General features: G+C 41.4%; 1 protein-coding gene across 1 annotated transcript in view; it reads right to left on the minus strand.

The window, feature by feature from the left end:
- Positions 1-26,661, minus strand: part of HADH (hydroxyacyl-CoA dehydrogenase) — a 50,273-nt gene that overhangs the window by 20,730 nt on the left and 2,882 nt on the right. Inside the window, exon 2 of the mRNA XM_047856863.1 lies at positions 4,023-4,151. Within this exon, the coding sequence (XP_047712819.1) occupies positions 4,023-4,151 (129 nt within the window). The remainder of the gene's footprint in view (positions 1-4,022; positions 4,152-26,661) is intronic.

Consider the following 26,661-nt stretch of genomic DNA (forward strand, 5'->3'; position numbering starts at 1 on the left):
ACACCCTTGTTTTCTTGCTAAATCTTTAGAAAGTAAATTGTTAACATCATGTCACTTCACCAGAATAAGTACACATGCATCTTCCAAAAATAAGAACATTTGTTTACATAGCATAGTCTCATTGAACTAGCCGGAAAATAGTGCATTCTCGAACTTCCCCAGTTGTCTCTCAAGATGTAGTCAAAGTTTGCACATTTCATTTGGCTGTTTTATCTCTTAGTTTAAAATGGTCTGCTTATATTGTTTTTCTCTCCCCCATGACATTTTTAATTGAGAAATTTCCTGAGCTAAATGTAGACTCATGCATACCTGAGAAATAATACAGAGAAATCCTTTGTGGAAAAAAAAAAAAAAAAGGAAGAAGACAGCACCTCTAACAAGTGCCATTTTATTTCAGGATGTAATTTGTCCATGGGGCATTGTCACCCTGGGAACATATTCAGCAACGTGGTCATAATCAGCAAAGCCATCCAAAACCATCATGGAACAAAACAACTATCAGAGCTTTTCCACAGAAATATAATGTGAGATAAAAAGTGATTTTAAATTTTCTATTGGCTGCATTTTAAAAACTGAACAGGTAAAATTAGTTTTATCTAACCCAATCCATCTAAGATACTATCATTTGAACATGTAATCAATATAAAAAGCAATGAGATGTTTGGGGCGCCTGGGTGGCTCAGCTGGTTAAGTGTCTGACTCTTGATTTCGGCTCAGGTCATGATCTCACGGTTCATGAGTTTGAGCCCCGCATCAAGCCCCGCATCAAACCATCAGGCTCTACGCTGCTGGTGCAGAGCTTGCTTGGGATTCTCTCTGTCTGCCTCTCTCTTTGCCCCTCCCCTGCTCTCTCTCAAAATACATAAACTTAAAAAAAAAAAAAAAAAAAGCAGTGTGACATTTTACATTCGTCCTTCCTATTAAGTCTTTGAAATCTGGTGTCTGTCTTCACATGCAGCATGTGACTCGACTTGGACCAGCCCCATGTTGAGCTCTCCACAGCCGCCTGTAGCAAGTGGCTGATGTGCTGGTCTGTGCAGAACAAAGTGCATGCAGTGTGTCAATGAGGCAAGCTGAAGCTGACTCGTCCCTCCTCCAAGCACATCCCAGGCACAGATGAGAAACAGCAAGACACCAGACTCCCAAGGAGTCACTCATCTGGAGCTGTGCATCTGGAGCACACCACCCACTTTTTTTTTTTTTTTTTAATCCTTCAAGCAGGGCCCAGAGCCTCTGCTCAAAGGAGACAAGCAGCAAATGTGTACAGAATAAACAAATGAAAAATGCAGATGACTTGGGTTCAGACTCACTCTGTCCTTGACTCCAACTTCCAGGGCTCTTAGCAACACCCCCCCACCCCTGGCCCCATCTGGACCCTCATCACCCTCATCACAATATGCCCTATCCCAGGTCCCCCTATCATTAAGAATATGGGGGACAGGGGTGCCTGGGTGGCTCAGTCAGTTAAGCATCTGACTCGGTTTCAGCTCCAGTCATGATCTCACGGTTAGTGAGTTCCAGCCCCTCACTGGGCTCCACACTGACAGCGCAGAGTCTGCTTTGGATTCTCTCTCTCCCTCTCTCTCTGCCCCTCCCCTGCTCACTCTCTCTCTCTCTCAAAATAGATAAATAAACTTAAAAAAAAAAAAAAAGAATTTGGGGGACAGATGCCAGTTGTTAATCTGCCTGTGATACTTATTGCTTGGATTTCTTCAGGGAGAAAGTAAAAATTGTCTCCACTCCTGCCCCTCTGATTTTTAAAAGGTGACTACATATTAAGAAAATGTAAAGCGGGGCATCTGGGTATCTGAGTCAGTTAAGCATCTGACTCTGATCTTGGCTCGGGTCATAGTCTTGTGGTTCATGAATTCAAGCCCTGCGTTGGGCTCTGTACTGACAGTATGGAGCTTACTTGGGATTCTCTCTTTCTCTCCCTCTGTTCCTCCACTGCTCATGCTCTCTCTCTCTCTCTTTCTCTCAAATACATAAACTTAAAAAAGAAAAAGAAAATGCAAACCAAAACCACAGTGAGATACCACTTCACACCTCCCATGATGGCTATTATGAAAAAAATAAAAAGCAAGTGTTGGCCAGGATGTGGAGAAACTGGAACCTTCATACACTGCTTGTAGGAATGTAAAATGGTTTAGCCACCATGGAAAACAGTTTGGTGGTTCCTTAAAAAGCCAAACACAGGACTGTCATATGACCCAGATATTCTACTTCTGGTACATATGTGAATGAATTAAAGAAGGACCTGAACAGATAGTATATCAATGTTCACTGCAGCATTATTCATCACAATGGTCCAAAGGTGAAAACAACCCAAGGGTCACTGACAGGAATGGATAAACAATATGTGGTATATAGACATACAGTGGAGTATTATTCAAGCACGATAAAGAGTGGAGGTCAGACACATGCTACAACCTGGATGAATCTTGAAGACAGATGAAATAAATCAAGTCAAAAAAGGACAAAAAGCATATGATTCCACTTACCGGAGGTCCCTAGAACAGGCAAATTCAGAGAGACAGAAAGCAAATTAGTGGTTACTGGGAGATGGGAGAAGGAGGGAATGAGGAGTTATTGCTTAATGGGTATAGAGTTTCTCTTTGGAAAGATGAAAGTTTTGTAAAGAGTTGTGATGGCTGCACAATAGTGTGAATGTAATTAAAGTCACCAAATTCTACCCTTAAAAATAGCTAAAATGGCACTTTTTTTTATAATGATAAAATATAATAAAAAATATAATAAAATAATAAAATAATAAAATATAATAAAAAAATAGCTAAAATGGCATATATATTCTTTTATAATAAAGAATTTCAAAAGGTGGGGTGCTGGAGTGGCTCACTTAGTTGAACATCTGACTCTTGATTTCTCCTCAGGTCATGATCTCACAGTTCATGAGTCTGATGTTGGGCTCTGTGCTGGCAGCATGGACCCTGATCGGGATTTTTCTCTCTCCCTCTCTCTCTGCCCCTTCCCTGCTCATGCTCACTCTCTCTCTCTCAAAATAAATAAACTTTAAAAAAAATTTTTGAGGGGTGCCTGGGTGGCTCAGTTGGTTAAGCGTCTGACTTCGGCTCAGGTCATGATCTCACAGTTTGTGAGTTCGAGCCCCTCGTCGGGCTCTGTGCTGACAGCTCAGAGCCTGGAGCCTGCTTCGGATTCTGTGTCTCCCCTTATCTCTGCCCCTCCCCTACTCAGGCTCTGTCTCTATCTCTCAGTAATGAATAAACATTTAAAAAAAATTTTTTTTAATAAATAAATAAACAATCTTTTTGAAAAGGCAACTAGACATACACTATGGACACCTGAGGTGACAAACAGAACAAAATCCCTACCTGCACTCTTCTCTGCCTGTGTATGAAAGTGAAATTCCATCCAAGCCCCAAGGGAACCAATCTTAAGCAACTTTAACAAGGTGACAAGCGTAAATAAAAATTCACTTGGTGACTTCCACAGTATTTCTAATTAAATGTGAAGGTCCAAAGAAAACGAGTCAGTGAACCAGTTTCCAGCCTTCTAGGGTTCCTCAGGTTCTTGCACCCCCTCTGCTGCTGGGAAGTGAGAACATTCTGTATTTTCCTCTCTGGTAATGACATTATAAAAGGGCATAAGACATTGTTTAAGCAATCAAAATTTTCTATCTGAATACGATGTTTATTATATCATTTTCTTTTAAACTTACAAGTACAAAAATTACCTTCCTGTTTCACTCTCTTCCATCAGTATAACAAAACAGGTGTTCCTTAAGCCCAAATTCTCAATGGACAGAATGAGTTCACTACCTGCAGAAACCTTCTCCCCCACCTCAAAACCCAACAATATGGTTATCTACTTCTCCTGTTTTGTAATCAGTTCTTACAGTTAGTATGTACAGTGATGATGTTACTTATACTGGTCTAAAGTTATGGGAAAATGAGCTTTACACAACAAATCAAAAAAGAAGCAAAGGCCACCAAATGTGATATGGTCAGAGGAATGGTCTTGAAATCATATAAAACAAAAATTACCTTGGGGTTTTCTGCAAACTTCTTCTTGGCCACTTTCCTAAGGCTTTCCTCAATCCCCTTTCTAGATTTTGCTAGTATGTCCTCTGTCTGGTCCACCAACATTACCGTGTGGCCAGTTGCTGCAGCAACCTAGAGCAAAAAAAGAAAGAAAACATAAAAGAATAAAAATAGTAGAGTTTCATATTCCATACGAACTCTGCCACCATTCCATTCAAAATACCAAGTAAACGTAATAATAAGCCAGTATCAACTAAACACATACCTCTTGCCAGGCACTGCTCTAAAGCCTTTATGTGGATGGACAAATTCTCAAAACCACCTTATAAGAAGTATGTGCACTGTCACACAACAGGTAGGCAGCAGAGCTGGGATCTGAATCAAGGCTCTGAAGGCCACACTCTAATCACTTCCCTGAACAGTACTGTCCAACAGGGAGCCACTAGCCACATGTGGTATTTAACTGAAATGGACTAAAGTTCAAAATTCAGTTCCTCGGTTGCACTAGCCGTATTCCATGTGCTCAAGAGCCCACTCACAGAGCGTTTACTCCCCATCCACCATCTTTTTTCCTTAAAATTGGAGCATATCCTGTGTAGCTTGACCACTTAGCTCATCTCTTCTGCGTCCTTAGCTCAGTAACAGAAGACTTGAATAACTGTAGCAAAAAGTTTCCAAGGGCTATTTAGTGACATGGTTCCCATGAAAGTAGGTCTTTGGTGGTCAGCCAACTTAGGAGGGCAATTCCCCTCCCTGCCCCATCCCACCTTGGCTAAGTCCCGAGGGGCACATTTAGTGAAGCTGCTCAAAGTTCACCTGGAGCCAGCTTCGTTCAGCTATATTCAGTGACAAGTCAATCCCAATTCCATCATAATTTGCCAACAGCTTTGGCAAGGACTGTGGAATAGGTAGTGTGGCTAAAAATAGGTCATTGGGTCACATTACAGGTAGGCATTGTACTCAGTTCAAGCCATAAGTAAGAGGACCATGGCCTATAACACAAATATAAATGATATAGGACACCAGCACAACTGACATGCCCTTCAGGGTCTGAGAAGACCCCTGCAGGGCCACTGCTTTAGAACTTCTGTAGGCCAACAGTGAGTAGGAGAGCGACAGGTTAGCTGAAATGAACCTGCCCAGAGATGACAGGAAGAAACAGTTCTAAACTACCATCATGATGTGAGATTTTTTTAAACTAGGCAACTAAAAATTCAAAGCTGAAAACCGGAGAGGAAAAGTAACAGAAAAGCAAAACTCAAAGGCAAAGAGGTTCAAATCCCTGAGCCAAGATTTCCTAAGAACACTTATAAAAATTATAAGACAGGTTTTAAATGGAAGTTAATTACAATAGCACCTACGTTCTCTTCCTGGGAAAGCTTCATAAAGGGGCTGCAAGTCTGAGCCTGTGGGACCTGTAGGCAGGCAGCATCAGTACTGCCCTGCCCCAGAGCATGCCTGGGAACCAAGAAAAGAAAATGCTGCCAGGACAGGAAGGTCTAACAACCATAGCTGGGTAGTGGTGGTAACGAGAATTACCTTGATAAAAGGACAGAGGCAAGCGGTGAACTTGCCCTATTGGCAGAAACACAAGCTGCAGGCAGGCAGCATGGCCAAAGCAAAACAATGTCTGGAAAGCAAAACCTCCATCAATCCAGAGGAGGGTTTCTCTCTAAATAACAGCAGACTCAGGCTCATCTTGCCAACACCTCAAATCACGTGACACAAATTTGAACATCTAATAAATTCAGAGCAAAAAAAGCAAGAGCAAATTTAGACACAGTGCAGAAAAGGCAACACAGCAGGCCTGGGACTGTTATCTTTAGAAATGCCCTTGGCTGGCACCTGGAAACTTAGATTTGGAGGGTTCCCATCCTTCCCGGAGAGGAATGGTTCTCTGTGCCTAAACTGCTTATGCATTGTGGTTTTTGCTGCACACCTGCTTTCTTTCTGGGGGTCAGGAACTTTGGTATGTGCCAGGCAGAGGGTGCCTATGTGAACAGCCCCAGTAAAGACCAAGGGCCCTGGGTCTCCAATGAGCATCCCTGGTCAACATTCCATATGTGCCGTCACAACTTACTCCTGGAGGAACTGTGTGTGTCCTGTGCGACTCCACTGGGAGAGGACTCTGGAAGCTTGCCCCTGTTTTCCGCCAGACTTTGACCCACACATCTTTTCCCTCTGCTGTTTCTGTTTTGTATCCTTTTGCTGTAATAAATGGTAGCCATGAGTATAACTATATGCTGGGTCCTGTGCCTAAATCACCAAAGCTGGAGGAGTGGGGGGATTTGGTGGAGAATCATGACACAGAAACTAAGAAAACAAATCTCAAATTCCAGATGCAGCTGGTGATGAAATTAAACTAGTTGGAGACAGACAACCCTGCGAAGCAACAGCTGAAGGGAGGTGTGACGACCAGCGATGGGACACCTCACGTGCAAGGTGGAGGCAAGCAGAGGTGCTGGCTTAGGGACCTCCCATTTTTCTTCCAGCTCCTCTGAGAGTCCCTCTGGAATGACACAAGTGATCTTCACTTTGTCCCTCTTAACCTCTGACCTAGATCATCCTTTGACTAGGACAGAAAGGATTCCTCAGATTTCTACATGACTAGGTCCCAGTCCACTTCCCCTCCTTTTTCTCCAGCAGGCATCACTCAAGTTTTTTTGCTCCTCAAGGAGTTGGAGAAGAAAATTCATGTACATCTGGCACAAGATAGTACCAAAGCTGAAGGAAAGAGAGATAAAGAAAACGAGGGCAGTGTCCTTCTGCTCAGGGACTTTATAATCACACGGAGAATACATGGCGGGGGGGGGGGGGGGAACTAAATATATAAGGCTCCATATATGGGAAGTCAAATAAAATAAAAACTGCCACAGTGAAGAATCCTTTCAGGCATCTGAACTCAGAAGGCTGGATAAGAGGACATCCAGAATGGGCCAAGAATAAAGGATTAACCATGAAGAGGTGTGGGGGAAGGGGACAGGGAAGGAACAAATAAGAGGTGATTTCACACCTTTTCTCTAGAAACCCATTTTGAAAGTTATTATACTCATGTTTGATTTGACAGTCATGGGGAATTTTTTGTTATAGAGCAGATAAGCCACAATGCTTTCCTTATACACTTAACCCCTGGACGACTTGGGGTTAGGTGTGCTGACCCCCTACACCATTGCAAATCCACATACAACTTATGGCTCCCCAAAAATTAACTATTAAGCCTACTGTTGACCAGAGGCCTTACTAATAACAATCAATTAAAAAATATTTTTGCGGGGCGCCTGGGTGGCTCAGTCAGTTAAGCGTCTGACTTCGGCTCAGGTCATGATCTCACAGTCTGTGGGTTCAAGCCCCGCATCGGGCTCTGTGCTGACAGCTCAGAGCCTGGAGCCTGTTTCAGATTCTGTGTCTCCCTCTTTCTCTGACCCTCCCCTGTTCATGCTCTCTCTCTGTCTCAAAAATAAATAAATGTTAAAAAAAAAAAAATTAAAAAAAAATTTTTGCATGTTTTATGTATTATATACCATATTCTTACAGTAAAGCAAGCTAAAGAAAATGTTAAGAAAATCTTGAAGAGGAAATACATTTACAATATTGTAAAAAATCCATGTATAAGTGGATCTACATAGTTTAGACCCATGTTGTTCAAGGATCAATTATAATTACTTTGTTTAAACTGCAAGCAGAACCAAACCTGGAGAGGAAAGTGCCCTCAAATATTCAAGTAAACCAAAGCCACAGGCATTATAAAAACACTAAAATTCAACCAGGAAAAACCATGGCCAGAAAAGCATTTTCAACCTATATGCTGACCCTCCTCTTATCCTAAGTCCTCTGATTAACTCCTCCAGCCACTCCCTCTTCTGTTCTCCCACAACCCCACCCCCGCAAGAAGACACTGAGCATGTGGGTCCCTGCCTTGCCTCATCCTGAATGAGCACACTAGAGATAACATGTGTGTGTAGACACTGGCCAAAAACAGCTATTAAATCAAGACTCTCCAGGCAATGTTCCGGGAGAGCAAAGTGCACATGTCAAATGATCACGTCAAAGTGAGCGTGTTAAAAACATTTGTTTATTTTCCCTCTCAACCAGAAGATGCAGGAGGTGCAAGGAGGGGACAAACCTAACAGAGAGGAAGAAGACAGATCTTTCCCAGTGTGTTACTGATCACATTTTTGCTCTGCAAAATTTCCCTTAGCTCCACAGTGCCTTATTGGTCTGAAAAAGGCTCAATTTTTTCTCTCTTACTCAAATGACTGGAACATTTTCTAGGATTTTGGACTCTCCAAAGTGCCTATACCAGTATTTCTGGTCTAGTGAGAAGGCAACAATTGTATACTCTAAATAGTTATTCCTGACAGTTTTGTTTTTGTTTTTGTTTTTGTAAACATTTTCTACTTCAGCTTTTCTTTTCTTGATTAATTCATAAAACTTCAGGAAAATATGAAGGAAATCTTACGGTGTAGACACAGGTAGAAAGGACATCCCTATTTATTTTTTTTTTAATGTTTATTTACTTTTGAGAGAGCGAGAGCGAGAGCGAGAGCGAGAGCGAGAGCGAGAGAGAGAAGGAGGGAGGGAGGATGAGCGAGCACAAAAGGGGTAGGGGCAGAGAGAGAGGGAGACACAGAATCTGAAGCAGGCTCCAGGCTCTAAGCTGTCATCACAGAGCTTCACGTGGGGCTCAAACCCATGAACTGCAAGATATGACTTGAGCCGAAGTCGGATGCTCAACTGACTGAACTACCCAGGCTCCCCAGGACATTCCTATTTAAAACCAAAGTGGATATGGTTAGGTTTGAATGGAGACAATACAGGCAAAAAAGAGAAAACTAAATTCTCTGTGAAGTATTTTCCATTTTATGAAGAAGCTCTTTGGTGCAGGTCACAATTTATTACGGATAGAACGGATGAACTTTATAGCATCGCTTCAAGTGATTTCAGGTTACAGCAGTATTTTCATTCTATCTACCCACAGACAGCAACCCAACCTGATGTTCAAGTTTCCTGCAGTCATTTCTTGCAGACATATTCTAGGGACATCAGGTCAGCAACATCTTGAGGACAACTTCATGTCCTATTTGTCTTTGCAAACCTAAGCACATGGCCCATAGTTAGCACTCAATGCTTACTTAGTAAATAAATAAACAAACAAACAAAACACAACTAGCTCATTGCCTGGCACGTATTAGATGCTTTCCACAGGATGAGTCCAATGTTCTTTTACTGTATTAATCTACTCCAAATGGGATTGGTATTCCTTTCCTACTGCTATGTGTCTAAACTGTCCAGCACTGAGATGGACTCAGGATCAAGCAGTCTGTCCCTTGCCCCCATGCATTCCATGTCAGACCTGAGAGCTGCGTGACTCTTACCCCAGACTGGCTCTATAAGCTGAGACCGTCGTAAGCATGGCTACACAGCCACAGGCCACTTAATAAAGGCCAGCTTATTTCTTTCTAAATTATTAATGCACTTGTCTTATTTCTCCTATGAGATCCCTGAGAGCTAGGAGTGCTTACAGAAGTAACAGTCTCTATCCACAATTATCAGAAAGAACACAAACCCTTAAAAAAAGAAAAAAAAGCAACAAATGCAGCAAAATTAAGAGCCGCAATGTACTGAGCACTTACTATGTACCAGGCACATACTCTGCATTTTCCAAGATATTTCTGATCAATCCAACAACTTTGTTAAAGCAGACATCAACCCTGTTTTGCAAATGAAGAAAAGGAATTAGAGAGGGCAATATCACTCAGCTGTTAAGCTGTGAAGCCAGAGGTCGAATTCCAAGGCTGCCTGGCCCCAGAACTTTTCTTGTAGTCTAGTTAGAGGAGTCCAAGGAATGCTGCCTTATTTGCTGAGACAACCAGCTTTCAAGATACAAAAATAATAAAATATCATTTTACAAAAATTTCATGCTATTGAGTTTTTTGTATTCTCTTTCCCTCATGCCTTCCTTAGTAACTATTATGGACTTGGTGACATCCACAAAAATTCCTGTTAAATAATGTGTCAGTTCTTTTCCAAACTGGAGTCCTAATACACTTCAACAGTTCTTATGAAATTGGAAGGACCATTCCATTTCGTAGATAAGGTAAGCTGGGGCTTAAAGAGGTTCGGCAACTTGTGTATTTCCCATGGTTAGGGTTAGCAAGTGGTATAATAACAACAGAAGCAGCCTTCAGTTCAATCATATCACAGTCATAGTCACAGCAAAAAGGACTTGATAAACAAGAACATCTATCCAGTTAAATGACAGCTTCCATGTGAGCATTAAAGCCTCAACAGACACCTGAAACAGCCTGTGTTTCTAGAATAGGAGTTCTCAAAGTATGGGTCCTGGGCCAGCATCATCAACATCAGCTGGGAACTTGTTAGAAATGCAAATTCTCAGTCCGCCTGAGTGGCTCAGTTGGTTAAACATCTGGCTCTTGGTTTCAGCTCAGGTCATGATCTCATGGTTCTTGAGTCTGAGCCCCAAGTTGGGCTCTACTGCTGACAGCGTGGAGCCTGCTTGGGATCCTCTCTCTCCCTCTTGCTCTGACCCTCCCCTGCTCGCTCTCTCAAAATAAATAAACTTAAAAAAAAAAGAAAGAAAGGAAACGAAAATTCTCAGACTCCACTCCCAACCCAATAAATCAGAAACTATGGATTGGGTCAGAATTTTAACAAAGCCTTCCTAGTGATTCTGATGTTCTACAGTCTGTGCTCAAATCTGGCTGCAGATTAGAATCAGGTGGGGAGACATTTAAATCAACCAATGTCCAAGTCTCACCTGCAGATTCTGTGATTTACTTAGTCTGAAGGCACTGGCATTTAAAAAAAACACCCCCAGATGATTCTAATGCACAGCCCAAGAACCAAAGCATCACTCTAAAATAAAGAACCTGTCAGCCCTGATCCCTATCCCCACCCCATCCCAGCCCTCCTGGGTTGCCAACTATCTCCTCAAACCACTGAGAGGCCAGCAAATCTCTGTCCCTAAATCAGTAGGGTTTCTAGGCCTTCCTATTGCCCTGTCCCTGAGAAAGTTCTAAATGTTATCTAGAACATACTATCTGAAAGACTCCTCTCCTCTAACTTCTCCCCAAATTCCTCAAGGAAAAGTCAGGCTCCACCAAGCTCCTACTTCTGCCCAGGACTCTTGAACATGAGGGTATTGCTACATTTCCCCTAAACAGAACTTGCTTCTTAATTCCTTTCTTGAAGGTCAAGCCCCACACACTTGTTTCCTGATTATGTTCCAGTATCTTCCTTGAAATGGCTCTCTTCTAGTATTGATCTCTGGCCACATATGCATCTACACTGATCTTTGATGACTGCTGGTTCCTGGCTAACCCCCAACAGTCTTAAGCTAGTTGCTCCCTTTCTTCTCCACAGGCAGCAGTGCCAGGGTAAAATCCTGAGTTCCCTAGAGAAGAAATCCCTTGAAAAACTCCACAGCAAACAGAAACCAGAGGCCACAGAGGTTTGCTGTCCCTAGTAACAACTACAGTTTAGAGTACTTCGTATGTGCCAGACATCAGGCCTATCTCGTTTAATTTTATTTAACCAATTCTCAAGTATCAAATGTCCATTTTAATAAGGTGTCACCTTATGGTTCTGTAGTTTATTCTCTTGACAATTATGAGATTAAAACCTACAGTAAGGGGCGCCTGGGTGGCGCAGTCGGTTAAGCGTCCGACTTCAGCCAAGTCACGATCTCGCGGTCTGTGAGTTCGAGCCCCGTGTCAGGCTCTGGGCTGATGGCTCAGAGCCTGGAGCCTGTTTCCGATTCTGTGTCTCCCTCTCTCTCTGCCCCACCCCCGTTCATGCTCTGTCTCTCTCTGTCCCAAAAATAAATAAACGTTGAAACAAAAAATTTAAAAAAAAAACCTACAGTAAAAGAGCATATATGATTATTTTTGACATTTGGAACAGGAAAACACATTATGTGGCTACCACTATTCCTACAGCTAATTACTGACCCCAAGAGAGGATCCATGTAACACAAGTATCTACAATATAAGTATTGTGCTAACCACTGAAAGGCTCAGTTCTTCAGTATCCAGAGCTGTTATATCTTTACCAAATGCCTGTAATTGTTCCATTCTCCCACTTCTTTCTTCAATTTATAGCAAAAGGTTCTTGGAGAAGACCCTGTGTCTTCCCTTGACACGAATGATATTACAAACACAAGTGTACATACTGGCACTGATGTATCAGATCTTATCAGTGATACAATAAACATTCATATCATCCAGAAGATGTTCAAAATTTCAAGATCATCAATGACAGGAAAACACATAATTTTTAAATTTCTTATAGAACTTTCAGATCCTCAAAATAAGCTTTCATAAAGACCCTAGTTTGAAAAGCAATGACCTCATCTAACCTTTCTGGTAACCATAAAATGAAATATTAAGAAGGTGTATCCAAAAACAAGTATCAGAAAAAAGAAGAAGAAAAAGAAGAAGAAGAAGAAGAAGAAGAAGAAGAAGAAGAAGAAGAAGTCGTCGTCGTCACACATTTAAACTGAAACACAGCGTTGACACTTAGTTCAACAACATTCCTCTTTCAGTCCCACAAAACAAACCAGTGTAGGGCCAGATGTTTCCACAGCAAAAGCCTCCCAACAGAGTTTCCCCCTTTCAAGCTCATCTCTTGCAACCTTAACAGAGGTTTGTTTCATTTTCTTAAAGTGCAAAAGTCTCCACGGGTTCATGGTGGTTGGGGAGGAAGGAACATGTCTAAACAAGTCTAAAACTATAACACTCGTAACTCCTAAGGCCATCCCACAGTTTCTTTAGCTGCTTCTTTTTGACCTTAAAATCTCTTTCCCATCTAACTTCTATCAGTCTTCTAAGATTCATTCCTAATTGCTGCTGAGGCCCACTTCTCTCCTATGATAGATATGGTGGTTCATGGTTATGGCTTTCTAGTTACTCCTCCCCATTGAAGTCCTGAGTCCTTCAAGAAGTTAGGTTTTCATTCATGGCTTTCATTTACACTCTGCTTTGAAGGCTAAGAACAGAACAAGACTGCTGTGTTGTTCTGGGAAATAATTGTACAGTAAAACCCTGGTTTGTGAGCATAATTCATTCCGAAAACATGCTTGTAATCCACAGCACTTGTATATCAAAGCGTATTTCCCCTAAGAAATAATGTAAAGTTAGATGATTTGTTCTACAACCTAAAACTATTCATATAAAAATGATTACAATACTGTAATAGAATACAAAATAATAAAGAAGAAAATACAAAATATAAAGAAAAATAAATTAACCTGCACTTACCTTTGAAAACCTTTGTGGCTGGTGCGAGGGAGACAAGTGAAGAGGGTTATTGTGTAAGACGACTTTCACTCTCACTAAAGGAATCACTGCTATCTATTGGCTCAATGGAATCTTTTTCTTTTCGTGCAATTTTAACAAGGAACCTATCCAAGGACACTTGCTTTTGCCTCCTTTTGAGGATTTCGCAGAAATGTGACATTGCATTGTCGTTAAACAGGTTCATCGCTCGCACTGCTACAGCCTTATTCCAGTGGTGCTTTTCTACAAAATTTTGCACAGTTTCCCGCATTTTAAACATCTCCCTAATCTCATTTGAAGTGAGGGATCCCCCTACCTTTATCTCCTTCTCCTCTGCAGATGAGATGCAGACGCAGACTTCCTATAAAATCTTGCAATTTCGGCCACTCACACACTTCATTCATAATTCTCGATGATTTCCTTCTTAACTTCCACCATAATCATCTCCTTCTTACCACTTTTCAACCTTTTTCTGCATGAGGGCCATTGTATACACTCGCACAGATATTGACTACAGTACAGTATCAATAGACTCTTGTCATATGCTGTTAACTGGCAATAAGGCAGCAGAGAAAAGAGTCTGTATCTGCAGGCAGCCTGACCTAGAATGAGGCAAAGCATTCCTATGCTTACTCTTGTATGGAAAAGCAAAGGACTGTCCATAGGTGCTTTGAAGTGACAAAAAACACACTAGTGCCAGTTGTGGGCACCCTCCAACATTCTGAAAAATCACAGATTTCTGCCAAACACCATGGCCTGAGACCGAGCATCTGAGCATGGGAGACCATCACCCACAATCCCTCAGTGAGAGAAGAACTACTGGCTCAGTTGTGATCATGTGACATTCGGTGTCATGTACTACTCATATTACAAGACACTGCTTGTTTATAAAGTTAAATTTATTAGAAATGTTTGCTCCTGGGTGTTATACATAGGGAATGAATCACTGGAATCTACTCCCGAAATCATTATTGCACTATATGCTAGTTTGGATGTAAATTAAAAAATAAAAATTAATTAATTAAAATTAAAATAAAAAAAAGAAACGTCTGCTCATCTTGTGGAACACTCGCAGAACAAGTTACTCACAATCCAAGGTTTTAATGTACTGGGGTACACAAACAATATGGATAGCAGGGAAACCTTTGAACAGTCTGGGTGAAAAATACAGAGATTATTAGAAAATGCTTTCCACCGAATGATCAAAGGTCACAGACAAAACACTTGGTTTCTGAGGGTGAGCATTTTTGATCCCATCCCCAATACCTGAGCTCCCCTATGGAGAGGAGAACTACCGTTTAGAGTACATGCTGGCTATCGCTACATCTCCACGTTCACTCCTTCAAATGACTACTGCCTACTACTGACTCAACATCTATGTCATCCATGCCTCTTTCAGGCTCTGGAGTAAGGTAGTGAATAAAACAAGTCGCCTGCTCTCAGGGAGCTTTCACTCCCCATAAATTACCCAATTTCATCTTCATAATAGCCTTTGGGGTAAGTATTATAACTATAACAAAACTGAAGGTCTGAAGGGAACTAGGATTTGAAGGTAAGCTGTCCACATCTGGAGCTCACGTGCTGGCTATTCTTGACCCAAAAGGCACTGCTGGGTCCAAGGGGAACAGTCAAGACCTTTCTGAGCTGAGCAAGGACCAGCCCATCTGGAGCTCAGCTACCAGATGTGAGATGGGAAACATTCCATGACCTCTGTGGGCTGTCTCCTTATCTAGAAAAAAAAAAAAAATGGGGCAACAGGGTTGTTGAGAGGATTAAATGAGTTAATACGTGCTAAACACTGAAAATAGTGCCTAGAATATCACAAGAGCTGATTATTTTTATTCTAGGCAGCTCTGAGGCCTAATACTGGATCCAGGTACAGCCTCCTAAGGTAAATTATTTTATTTTGCTTTTGTTCTTATGACTTTTTTTTTTTTAAGTTTATTTATTTGAGAGAGAAAGAGAGCACCAGCAGGATAGGGGCAGAGAGAGAGAGGTAGAGAGAGAAAACCTCCATGAGCTGTCAGCACAGAGCCCGAGGTGTGGCTAGAACTCACAAACCAAGAGATCGTGACCTGAGCCGTAGTCAAGAGTTGGACGCTTACCAACTAAGCCACTCAGGCGTCCTGGTTCTTAAACCTTCTGATCCCAAGATTTGTTCCTTTCTATGTCCTTCCTTTTTTTACAAACAGACTGGGATCTCTCTTCATTTAAAAAGAAAGTAAGAGGGGTGCCTGGGTGGCTCAGTGAGTTAAGCATCCGACTTTGGCTCAGGTCATGATCTCCCAGGTCCATGAGTTCAAGACCAATGTCGGGCTCTGTGCTGACAGCTTGGAGACTGGAGCTGCTTCAGATTCTGTGTCTTCCTCTCTCTCTGCCCCTCCCCACTTCACACTCTGTCCCTCTTTCTCAAAAATAAATAAACATTTAAAAAACTTGAAGAAAATTTAAAAAAAAACAAAAAAACAAAAAAAGAAAAAGTTGGGGAGGGGGGACCTTCAAACTTCCTTAACCGCCTAAAGCTGGCCTTCACTTCACTACCAATTACTGGGTGGCAGAATACTATGTGGAACACAACTTCTAGAATCAGACTTTAAACCCTGGCTTAGCCACTGGACTGGAGGACTTTGAGCAAGTTATGCAGCCTCTCTATCTATGGTTTCCTGATCTGTTACAAGAGATAACCAGTACCCTTCTCACTGGATTGCTGTGAATGTTAAAGACGTGAATGCATCTGAAGTGTCCAGACCAAGGCCAGGCTCACAGAAGGTGCAATGATGCCTGCCAACTGTGACTCTGGTCACCACCCTCAGTGCTTCCACTTTCACCCCCACTATGCAATTCTTAAACACGAGCAACATGGTTTCCTCCACCGCAACTGCTGTATAACTTATCTGTGGTCTTCTAACTGCTAAAGCCAATGCCTCTTCTTCAGCTTTATCTTCTACTTTTCCAAAGCCCTGCACACTGCCAACTAGGGCTTAATTTTTAAACTGTCTCCAATTTCTTACCTCTATTTCTTATCTCTGTTCCTCTTAGCCATATTGACTTCTCTCAATCTTTCAGCCTCTAAACAAAGGTTTAAACCTTTGTTTAAACAAATCCTTCAAGATTCTGCTTTCAATAATCTTTTTGTCTTTGTATCTTTTCCTTCTGGACTCTCAATCATTCTCATAATTCCAACTATGCCTAAAACTAACACCTTCCATCCTTAGTCATCATCTTGATGTCCTACAGTCATCGTCCTGACCCTAAATCCAGTTCTCTTTGAACTTCATTAATGGTATCACTATTCTGAGAGTCACAATTTGCTGGACAACACCTTTTTCTTAATCTCAACCTTTAATTACAGTCTTAAAAAATTCTACCCATTATTCAAGGCCCACTTCAAATGTTACCCTCTCCATGAAGCCTTTTTCCAAACGAATGTGCCCTTTTTTTCTGTTCTGAAACCACAGAGCTAGACTTTTGCTGGTCTTATTACGGCACTTTATAACAAAGTAAACTGTGTCATTTGGATCTTTGTTTAGCAATTTCTGCCCCTAGACTTAAATTCTTTATGGCAGAAACTCTTTTGGGCTTTGTACCTTCTAGTACTTATCATATGCCTTGTACACAGTGCCTATCCCATAAGTAATTGCTAAATACGAAATGCTCTGGAGTACAGTAACCAGGGCCTGTACTCTACCCCAGGCACACCATACTTCCTCGTTCTCTGACCTATTTCATGGCTTCACGCCCCTGCCCAGGTGGTTCCCCCTACCAGGAAGCCCCTTCTCCCTCATTGCTGCTTGGGGGACTCCAATAACCTTCAACACAGAGGCTATTTCTCCTTTAGTGAAACCTCCCCCAATCTCTAACAGAGGTGGTCGCTTCTTGGTACCTCTACTGATTTACAGATACAAAAAAAATCTTCCATATAGGACTCCAAATACTGAAAGAAAAAGTACAGAGCTGGTGTGAACCACCAGCTGTCAATGGCTGCTCACTTATGTAATGGTAGCTCAATCACCAGGGTATGAGCACAACAGATAAATCAAAAACAAATTGGTCACAGGCTATTTTGTTGTAAAAATCTCGCGTATTTCAGAATAATAGTCATTAACCCATCAACAGACAGGAGAAATTCCAGATGTGAAAGAGATAAATTAGACATGGAAATGTTGAGTAACACCAACTTTTAATGATGAACTCAAGAAAATACCTAGAGACCTTTCCAAAAGAGCTGTTGCATCATCCACTTCAGAGTCTGAATTTGCTGTTCACACAAATACCAACACAGGGTGGTTCTGGCACACTCCCATCTGCAGTCCAACCAGAATTTCCAGTAAATATGAATTTCATATACATATATGTAGTGCAGGGGCACCTGGGGGGCTCAGTCGGTTAAGCATCCAACTTTGAATCTGAGCCCCATGTCAGGTTCTCCACTGTCAGCATGAAGCCTGCTTCAGAACCTCGTTCCCTCTCTCTCTCTGCCCCTCCCCACTTGCACCCTCTCTCTCTCTCAAATAAATAAACTTAAAAATATATGTATGTAGTGCAATATATACATATGCCTTTTTTTACATATACTTTTTAAATTTCCCTTTTTCCTTACTGTAGAAGATGTATCCTATAGGTCAGATCATATCTTAACATATTTAAAAGTCTTACTGAAGACATTTAAACCACCAAAACTTTCATATGTATCAGGTCACATCCCAGATGACAGATAGGCAATCTGTCTGCCTTTATTAGTTAGTTGTTCATGCTTATATTTCTTTCTCTGGACAATGAGCTACCCAAAAGCAGCAAGCACACATCACCTTTTACCCACCCCAATACCCAGCACATGCAAGACACTTAATATTTGTGAGGGGCGCCTGGGTGGCTCAGTCGGTTGAGTGTCTGACTTCAGCTCAGGTCATGATCTCACAGTCTGTGGGTTCAAGCCCCACATCAGGCTCTGTGCTGACAGCTTGGAGCCTGGAGCCTGCTTCAGATTCTGTGTCTCCCTCTCTCTCTGCCCCTCCCCTGCTCATGCTCTGTCTCTTGTCTCAAAAATACATAAAAACATTTTTAAAAATTATGAAAAGAACACATGAATGAATAATAAATGTATTTCTAAAAAGGCCCAGTTTGCAAATCATTTTAGGACTAAGTTCTCAAGAAGTCATGACTATACAGAATAGCTAAAATTAACAACACAGGAAACAACAGGTGTTGGCAAGGATGTGGAGAAAGGGGAACCCTCTTACACTCTTGGTAGGAATGCAACTTGGTGCAGCCACTCTGGAAAAGCGTATGGAAGTTCTTCAAAAAATTAAAAATAGAGCTACCCAGCTCTTGCACTTGCACTACAAGGCATTTACCCAAAGGATACGAAAATATTGATTCAAAAGGATAGATGCACCCTTATGTTTACAGCAGCAGTATCAACAATAGCCAAATTATGGAATGAGCCCATGTGTCCACTGACTGATGAATGGATAAAGAAGTTGTGGTGTGTGTGTGTGTATGTGTGTATCTCTCTCTCTCTTTCTCTCTCTCTCTCTCCACACACACACACACACACACACACACACACACACACATACATACAATGGAACATTACTCAGCCATTAAAAAAAAAATGAATGAAATCTTACCACTTGCAATGATGTGGACAGAGCTAGAGAGTATTATGCTAAAGAAAATGAGTCCGTCAGAAAAAGAAAAATGCTATGTGATTTCACTCATATATGGAATTTAAGAAACAAAACAGACAAACATGGGGGTTGAGAGAAAGAGAAGCAAACCAGGAAAAAGACTCTTAGCTATACAGAACAAACTGAGAGTTACTGAAGGGGAGATGGGGGCGGAGGGGGGAGGATGGGCTAGATGGGTGATGGGCATTGAGGAGGGCACTTGTGGTGAACACTGGGTGCTATATGTAAGTGATAAATGACTAAATTCTGCACCTGAAACTAATATTAAACTGTATGTTAACTAAGTAAAATTTAATACTTAAAAATTTTTTTAAAAAGAAGTCATGATTATAACTAGAAACTACAACAAATTTTACATAACCTTCAAGATATTTTAGAATTACAAAAAAATCACATTACTTTGAAAGGGATAGTAACAACAACAACAAGAGCTAATAACCAGTCTTTTGGTCAGTTGCCAAGTGGAAAAAAATGCTACAAGTCTGTTATTTTGGCAAACAGACTAACTGTTTTCTGGCACTGGTGGTTAAGATGCCAGGCAAAAGGGGAACTGAAGGGCATGTGAATGTGTCCTGTACCTTTTATCCAAGGGGCTGTGGGCAAAGCTAGAGACATGCAAATCCTGTATTTGTGACCATCTGTGAGGGGCACACGTGTGAGCCAAGTCAAGGATGGCCACAGACACACAAGCTCACTCCCTCCAACACAGGTTTCTTCTCTATCACACTGGGGAAACTGAGGCACCTTAGCTTCTCAACTACTGCAAGATCAGAGATCAGAAATCAGAAACGCATTTATGGTTCAGGTTTATTAGCTACAGATAAACAAGACCACGAATTTTTAGAACAGAAAGATACCCTAAATATCATTAGTGTGGTGGCTTTCAAACTTTTTTAGCCATAAAATCCTTCTTCATAGAAATGCATACAGAAGAGCAATAGATAAAACAGAGGTCAGGGAAGGGATCTATTCACATCCTGATGGCTATTACAAAAGTGAAAACAAATAAGTTATTGGCAAAAATATGGAGAAACTGGCACCCTTGCACACTGCTGATGAGAATGTAAAATGGTGCATTATGGAAATTCCTCAAAAAATTAAAAATAATTACATATTATCCAGCAATTCTATTTCTAGGTATATACTCAAAAGAACTGAAAGCAAGGACTCTTAATAATTTAGTCCTTGTTAGTCCTACATATACACATACTCACAGTAGCATTATTCACAGTGACCAAGAAGTGGAAGCAACTCAAGTGTCCCAAGGTGGATAAATGGATAGAGAAAATGTGGTACATACATTATTCCACTGAAAATATCCCAATGGACTATTATTCCTTAAAAAGGAAGGAAACTCTGACACATGGTACAACATGGATGAACCTTCAAGATATAACATTAAGTGAAATAAGCTAGTCACAAAAGGAAGGATACAGATTCCACTTAGATGATGTGCCTAGAACAGTCAAATTCATAGAGATAGAAAGTAGAATGGTGGCTTCTAGGGGATGGGGCAGTGGGGGGAAGTCATCTTTAATGGGTACAGAATTTCAATTTTGCAAGATGCAGAGTTCTAGAGATAGATGGTGGCGATGGTTTCACAATAATGTATAAACACTTAAATGCCACTGAACCGCATACAGGTCTCCCCACCATCTGGAAGACTTCTATGAAACCTTTCATAAGCCAAAATGGCATGAAGCAAAGAAGCAATTACCATTAATTTATATGGAAAATTTTTGAGCATTCCCATACCCCAAAAATAACTTCTCTTAGGCTTTTCTGATACCTTAGGACACATCTGCTAACAGATACACAAAATAAATCTAAATAAAGCACAAATGCTCACAGACAGAGTTCAAAGCCATGATGGCTTGATACTGAGTGTAGTCCCCAGGGAAGGAGCCGCTCGGGGTGTGCACTGCCTCTATAATGGCTCGCTGCCAAACAAACGCTGAACACTATTTTAGCTTTTCGCCTTTTTCCATAAAAGCAAAAATCCCTTTATGGATTTCTTTCAGTTACTAAAAACAGGTACTAATACAGATTTTTCATAAAAGCAAAGTAGCATAATGCAAACTCTTGGAAAGTGAGGGTTATCTACATTTAAAAGTGGCTAAAATGATAAATTTTATGTTATGTATATTTTGCCACAATTTAAAAAAAAAACCCTTTTATCTAATCCAACACAACACGCTAATTTTACTCAGAAAAGAAACAGAATTAAAACAGAAAAACTATTCACTTAAGATCATATACAGGCAGAAAGTATGGAAAGAGCCCAAATGTCCAACGATGGATGAACGGATAAAGAAGATGTGGTATATATATATAATGGAGTATTCCTCGGCAATCAAAAAGAATGAAATCTTGCCATTTGCAACTATGTGGATGGAACTGGAGGGTATTACGCTAAGTGAAATTAGTCAGAGAAAGACAAAAGTCATACGACTTCACTCATATGAGGACTTCTTTAAGAGACAAAACAGATGAACATAAGGGAAGGGAAACAAAAATAATATAAAAATGGGGAGGGGGGACAAAACAGAAGAGACTCATAAATATGGAGAACAAACTGAGGGTTACTGGAGGGGTTGGGGGAGGGGAGATGGGCTAAACGGGTAAGGGGCATTAAGGAATCTACTCCTGAAATCATGTTTCACTATATGCTAACTAATTTCGATGTAAATTTAAAAAAATGAAAAATAAAATTAAAAAAAAAGATCATACACAGGCGGTAGTGTTCTATCTAAAATGTAATTCTGTAAAAGGTACTTCTGTCTATAATAATTACTCCATCAAACTCTTTGATGGCTCCCAGGCACCAAGGAATAAAACTTAAGTTCCTACATATAGCATGCAAAGCCTTCCAGGAGGGAGACTCACCTCCTCTCCAGACACAATGCTCACTGAGGACTGACACTTCAACACCACCACAAGGCCTACAGCCTCCACATCTACTACTGTCTCACCTCCTGGCCTTGGCTCTGTCAATACCTTCTTCCCAGCTTCACCTCACCAAGCCTGAGTATCACACACACTAAGTACTGAGAATCACAGATACTAACTAAGATCACTTCCAGACCATATACCCCAATCTTCTTGGCCCTGGGCTAGGTGTCCCTCCTGTGTTCCTGTAATACCCCTGCACACCCTTACCCCTGTGCCCCCCCCCCCCCACTGTGTTATGACCATTTGTTTAAGTGCTGTCTTCCCTACTTCCCTATTGCAGGCTTCTGACAAAATGTCATCTGTCTCTGTCCACTAAGCACCAGATCCCACCTGGCTGTGGGGCCCCCAGGAAATACTGACCAAACATATATGGCTGGTAGGAAAGCCAAGATGAGATTAGATCTCCTGAAGGTCCAGGGTTCTTTTCATCCATGTAGCTGAGGGCCCCCCTGCCCCGACAACGTGAAAAGAATTACATTCCTGAGGGCTCGAAACCACACTCATTCTTCTTGAATTATGCAACAATACCACCCAAATTATCCCCAACTCTATGAGGAGACAGTAGTGGACAAATGGAACACAAAAAGAAGGTCTTTTTTCCTTCCTCCCATAGACATCTGTTACTTTTACAGTAAGGAAAACTGTTCCTGGAACTTTAATTTCAGTGACCATAATTTAAATCAACCATTGAGAACTCTTATTCTATATTACAGTACCCACCCACTGTAAGACCTTGAGGACAATATGTAATGGGGGAAAAAATTTGAAGGCTATGTCCTCAGCTCCATGACTTCCCTAGCCTTGGTGGAAGGCAGGCTTAGCCAGAGAGAAATATTTTTAGACAAGGGTGCTTCAGAGCTATAAAAATAGGCCAGGTGAATAGCACACTTGTCAAAGCCTCTGGAGTACTCCAGCCACAGGGCCAAGTAAACATGCCAAGCAGGAGCACGCTGGATTTAAATATTTTTGCAGACATATCACCAGATTTGAAGCAGCTTCTCTGAAGCCTAACTTGAATGGTAAGTTTGTGAGAACTACGTCAACTGGTAGAGTGAGCTGCCCCATGAGCCCTACACTGCAGGAGGACTGTGTTTCATCAACATTACATTCTCTCACAAAACTATTCTGACTTCCTTCCAACTCCCAGAATAAGTGCACTGACTTAGTACTCATGATGCTGACTGTACCCCAGAAGCTGCTGTTCCTTTAAATCGGGGCCTGCCCTTGGGCTCATGATTTGATCCATGGAGGGAAAAAGTCATAAATCAGATGCATCTCGCAGAGTTGGCAATTCTGGGTTTATGATTATCTCCGACTGTGTAATACCTTGAACTCTGCCATCAACACAAATTGCCTTCACTAACTTCAACAATCAAAAAAAGGCATTCTGTTGAGGCTTTCAACCACCACTGCCACCATAACCAGCTGGTTTGTTCTTAAAACAGTCTAATTCATTGGCTGGCTTCTTTTTATTGACTTAGACTTTTTTTACTTCAAAAAGTACTAAAAATCCAAAGAAATGTGTCTCCATTTTCAGATGAGAAATCTGTCAAATACAGACATTTTTTTTGAAAATTCAATAAGCATCTGGATTTGCTAATGCAGAGAAAATAACTCCTCTCCCAGGACTCTCTCCTCCAATCTCCCACCAATTCTGGGAAGGAGAAGGGATGAACGGACATGTCAACAGCATCAACCAACTCTTGGTTATATTTAAGTTTCCCTCCAGGATGTTGCCATGATGAACACTTTCTGAGTACAGGAGACAGTTACAAATCCAAAGTGCTCTCTAGGAAGATTAGAATGGCAATGTTTTCTAGAATGAGTAGGTTTTTGCTGAAAAGGACCAATAAAGAGGCTCCCACAATTCAGGTATAAATGCCTGGTCTAGGAATTACAAACGGGAGAGCAGGGGAAAGAACACTCCTCAGAGAGGAAAGCCTTAAAGCCTTTTGCAGCATAGAGACTCTCACCATGACCCCATCTTCAGATGTATGTGGCTGGAAGAACAACAGTGGTAATGACAGAGGGAGGAAAGTTGCAGGGAAAAGCTGGAGGGGGGAAAGGGAGGGTACATGATGAATAATTAAGTCTTGGCAAGTGAGTTTGAGTCTATTCTCTGCAGAAAGGTTGCATCAGAGCACCCAGAAAGAGATCATCAGTGAGTGATTCTCTGAGTCTAGAGCTAAGGAGAGATCAAGCTGACATCCATTGACTCCAGACACCCACAAAGGATCCCCTTGCCCATGCAGACCACATTTCTCTCCACAAGACAGCAGAGTCCAGAGGTGCAGGCAGAACTGTGGTTATCTCGGCTTCAGGGATCAAACATCTTCAAAGACAGTTAAGAGAATCTAGACGTAAAGAAGTCATCACCAGATTGATCTGACAAATCTCCATGAAAACAACTAACATTTCCTGAGCAGTTACCATTGAACATGCTAGCAGGTCTCTTAAGCACTTTGCCCATTGAGCTCTCACAGTGCTATGAGGCAAGTATCCTTGTTCACAGATAAGGAAACAGGCAGAGAGGGGTTAAGTGAGTCGCCCAAAGTTTCTACAGCATGGACAGGTAGGGCTGGCCACCAAGCCCCAGGGGGCACTTCATACTCTGCTCACTTTCAAGTGTCAGACTACCACTCATCAGAAACTACTGCATTGTTAGTATAACCCAGGGAGACAGGATAGAGAGCAGCAGTATTATCTCCCTGTGGTCCCAGGAGAGCTAGGCAGTGAGGGGTGTGCCCAAGGCAGATATGGAAAAAAGACGTAAGTGGGAGGAAAGAAAATTAGAAACTCAAGCAAGGGGGCTTAATCAGTGAGGCTATCTAGGAACATGACAAAGAAAATCCAAAACCTGACTGAGGTGCCATTTCTGCTCTACAATGTGCAAACATATTCTTTGACATTCTTTTTTGACTGTATGACCCACCTCTTCTACAGTATCTCCAGCCCCACCCCAAGTTCAATGACTAATACGCTGACAGGGGATGGTTTTGTTGTTCCAGTACATCATAAAGATCAGAGAAGAGCCCAGTAAAGAAGTGAGCAACACAGGAAACGGGGGAAGAAATTCATGACAAATGCATCCCAAACCCTTAAGGAGGGAGCTAACACCTGGAATAAAAACTTTCCTCCCTCCATAAAGTCCACTCTAAAAGACAGCTTACAACCAGGTGACTGTGCCAGTCTCCTGTGATCCTGAAGTTTTTTCCAGACCACTGCACTGTTTTCAAGCAAAGTTCAACAGAGACATATCACTGTAACACACAAAAAAATAAAGCTAAACAGTACAAAGCAATTATGACCACTCTTCTATTCAGCATCAGAAAATTCAGAATTGAGGGCAGAGAGAAGAGATGGATGAACAAATTTAGCGGCTAGGGAGGAAAAAGCTTTCAGGTCCACTTGAGTCCTTACCAAGCATCACAAGGTAACAGTGATGTTGGGGAAACATTCATCTGTAGCTTAGAATGTTCTCCCCCACCCTACGCCAACTTTTTTATAACAGTCTAAGAAGCCCTCCCAGAAAAAATGTGTACTTTTTGCTTTATAAGAGGAACAAAAACAACAAGAACAACAACAACAAAATAAGAAGAATCAGGCCCCAAACCCTTTCCAAACTTTATCATTTCCTCAAAGAAGTATAGTGCACTAAAAGGAAGGTTGTACCGGGAGCCCTAAGGAATCCAGCTTCTGAAATGGCCATTTCCAGGGAGCCCACTGGCTTCCCTCCAGTAACTTAATGAAAGTTAGGAGCTCACTGGGCTCCTCGGATAAAAAAAAAAGTCAATGAACGAAGCAAGGATTCATTCTATCAACTGAAGAAATGCACAGCTAGTAGTTTTCTTTCTTTTCTCCCCTCCTTTATAGAACAAAAAACAACTTGTCCCTCATTCAAGGGTCACTTAATGTTATAAGCTTCTTTGCCGGCCTAAGTATCCGGCTAAAGATAAATTAGTAATCAGACCATTTCAGAAGTCTGTAATGGACAAACACACAAAACAAGTTAACCTTACTAAATATTAACCTGCAGTCTAAGGGATTTTTTTTTTTTTTAATTTAGAACAAACAAAACATGACAGGTAAAGTAGATACTCTTGGAGAATACAAATGTACAAATGGCCTGTGCTGTGATCAACTGTAATGAAGCACAAACCTCACCTTTCTGAAACTGCTAAGTTGCTTGAGAAATGTGTCAGGCTCCCACAAAATCTATTTATTTTTTTTTTATCCTACCCAGCATGGAGTAGAAGATGTGGCAAAATGATAAATTTTACAAAAAATTAAAACTGTAAATAGAACCACACCTTGAATAAAATTGTACTTCAGAAAGAGTTCAGGAGACTGAACACAAATGCATGGCTCAGATGCTAGTCTGGGTCGGTGTCTTCAAGGCTCCACTGAGGATTTACAGTGGGTGGGGAGAGGATAAAAAGTGCCTTCTCTCTTTTCAGACGTCCACGAACCAACCAACCCCAGTATCAACTGGCATTTGTCTTCAAGATTAAGCAGGTCGGAACAGAATCATGACCAATATTCTCCATCTAAATATTACAGGCCTACCTCAGCAGCAACGATCAGAGTTGTGAGTGGGTATGTGGGGAGAAGGACAAATGGACAAGGATTACTGCAATGAAGACAAAATCGTAAAGGCAGCTAACATTTTGTGAGCCCTTATTAGGTGCCAGACACTGCTGACTG

Source organism: Prionailurus viverrinus, chromosome B1, assembly GCF_022837055.1.
Source record: "Prionailurus viverrinus isolate Anna chromosome B1, UM_Priviv_1.0, whole genome shotgun sequence".
Classification (NCBI taxonomy): domain Eukaryota; kingdom Metazoa; phylum Chordata; class Mammalia; order Carnivora; family Felidae; genus Prionailurus; species Prionailurus viverrinus.